General features: G+C 31.8%; 1 protein-coding gene across 1 annotated transcript; it reads left to right on the top strand.

Annotated features, from left to right (window-relative positions):
- The first annotated feature begins 1,395 nt into the window (after positions 1-1,395).
- On the top strand, positions 1,396-2,220 carry LOC110795888 (uncharacterized). Its single transcript, XM_022000931.2, has one exon. It carries the CDS (start codon positions 1,643-1,645, stop codon positions 2,006-2,008), a length of 366 nt encoding a protein of 121 aa, XP_021856623.1. The 5' UTR covers positions 1,396-1,642; the 3' UTR covers positions 2,009-2,220.

A 2,220-nucleotide genomic window follows, 5' to 3' on the forward strand; every position in this document is an offset into this window, starting at 1 on the left:
CGAAATCTATGTCACTCCAATTCCACTCCACATATCGTGAATACTTTTTCACCAATGAGGTATTCACTTAAGTATCAAAAACTGTAAATATGTATAAAGTATATGACTGGCTGCCGGTTCGGATCTCCAATTATAATTCATGTTTTTAGTAGCTGTTTGAGTTACAATGGAGTTATGATATCTATATTTAGGGTTCAGGGTTCTAGTATGTTTAGGAAAGTAAAATTGAGTTAGGTTATGTTCGGTAAAATTAGCGGTAGCGGGTATAGCGGTTACCGGTTGAGTAGCGGGTAGCGGTGAATGGTAGCGGGAAACGGTTAGCTGTTAAAGTAGCGACTAACTGATACATGTGTTCGGTAAAAGCAGCGGTTCATATTCTAAAATAAAATAAAAAGGTAGAATATTGTTTGAAACTTTATTATAAATCAGTCAAAAGTTATTACCCGCTACCATAAAAGAATATTGTTCCGGTTGTACGTTTGGATAGCTTTTGTCAAACGCTACCTTTACCGCCAACCGCTACATTGCCAAACACTTACAAATTTTACAAATAGCGTCTTAACTAGGTCAAAACGCTACCCGCTACTTCAAACGCTACTGCCGAACACGCCCTTAATTAGTTTATGATCTAATGTTATAGAGTTTTATATTCTTATGTCTATTATAGTTGTGTTAGTTTAGGATCTAATGTTATAGAGTTCTATATTCCTATGTCTATTATAGTTATCTTATGGTTCCTAAACCTACTATGGTTATATCGTAACTTTAACATTAGTCTTATAGCTCATTAAGAACATATACTCCGTTCAAAGTTTTTTTTTTTTTTACAAATTCTTGTAAAAGACCGCATGACAATTATGTTACGTTCTCTTAAAAAAAAAGTTATATGTGGTAGTTACTTATTCTTATTATTAAAACCAGACAAAAAAACAGACTAGACTAGATAAGAAAAATTCAAACAAGACTAAAATAGAAAAATTATGACCAGACCAGAACAATAAAACTCGGACAAGACCAAACCAAAAATTAAAAAACACAAGTACAAAGCAAACTAGACCATCCAGACGAAGAAAAAATAGATGTAGTTAACCACGAAACCACATATCATGTCATTCACCTTACGTCCTATCAATAAACTATTGCACATATTTTAACTATAATCACATTTATGAAGTGTGAGACGGTCTAATATAAAATATATTATTAGTTTCACTTTTGCCAACCCTCATAAATCCACTAAGCCAATCACTTTCTTTTCTGTTACACCCAAAGTCCAAAGTCCCAACAATACGTAGTAGTACCTTCCAAATTTCTTCACCACCATCTTTGACCAATTCACCTAAGAAAAAATTAAAAAACATGAAAACAATAATTGCAGTAGACTAAAAACACAGAAAAGTTACGAAGTAGTATTAAGATTAAAGACCATATAATCCTCCCATAAAACACGCAAATGCTGGATATTAGCTTGCTTTTTTATACTAGTCATGTTTTTCCCACTAACCCAACCCCCTTTTTTGAAAAAACACATGATCATCAAATAAAACACAAAGACTTTTCTCTTCTTCTTCTTCCTCCCCTGTTTTCTTCTCCTCAACCACAAAAATAATCCAGAAAATAAAAAAAAATTAAAGAAATTTTCATGGCTGCTGAATTTGATAATGGAAGATCATCGTCATCATCATATGTGCAGAGTAGGGATAATAATAATAATAATAATAATTTGCAGCTTGATTTTTACCATGGGGGTAAAAATACGTGGAACGAGGGAAGAAGTTACAGTTTAGATCATCAGAACACTGGTAATGATAATAATGTTTTTGAGAATAAGCTGAAGAAGTCGAAAACCATATCGAATTCGAAGGTTTGGTGTTTTAGTGATCCAGAATTCAAGAGGAAGAAAAGGGTTGCAAGTTATAGAGCTTATACTGTTGAAGGTAAAGTCAAAGGCTCTTTTAAGAAGAGCTTCAATTGGATTAAGGACAAATTGCTCTATGGATTTTGGTAACTTTTTTTATAATTAATTTAATTTTGGTTGTTTTTTTTTGTTGATGTTGTTGTAAGTTCTTAATCTTTGTCATTTTAATCTAGATTGAGGGTTGTTTGCCTATATAATGCAAAGATTTGTGTGTTTTATTTCTATGTTTTTCTTTTACATCACTTTGTAAAATTTAAACAATCATTCATTATACATATAAAATATATAATTAGCCATTTTAA

Source organism: Spinacia oleracea, chromosome 1, assembly GCF_020520425.1.
Source record: "Spinacia oleracea cultivar Varoflay chromosome 1, BTI_SOV_V1, whole genome shotgun sequence".
NCBI classification, from domain to species: domain Eukaryota; kingdom Viridiplantae; phylum Streptophyta; class Magnoliopsida; order Caryophyllales; family Amaranthaceae; genus Spinacia; species Spinacia oleracea.

Coding starts and splice junctions, on each gene's coding strand:
- LOC110795888 (XM_022000931.2), top strand. CDS start 1,643: ATGGCTGCTGAATTTGATAATGGAAGATCATCGTCATCATCATATGTG.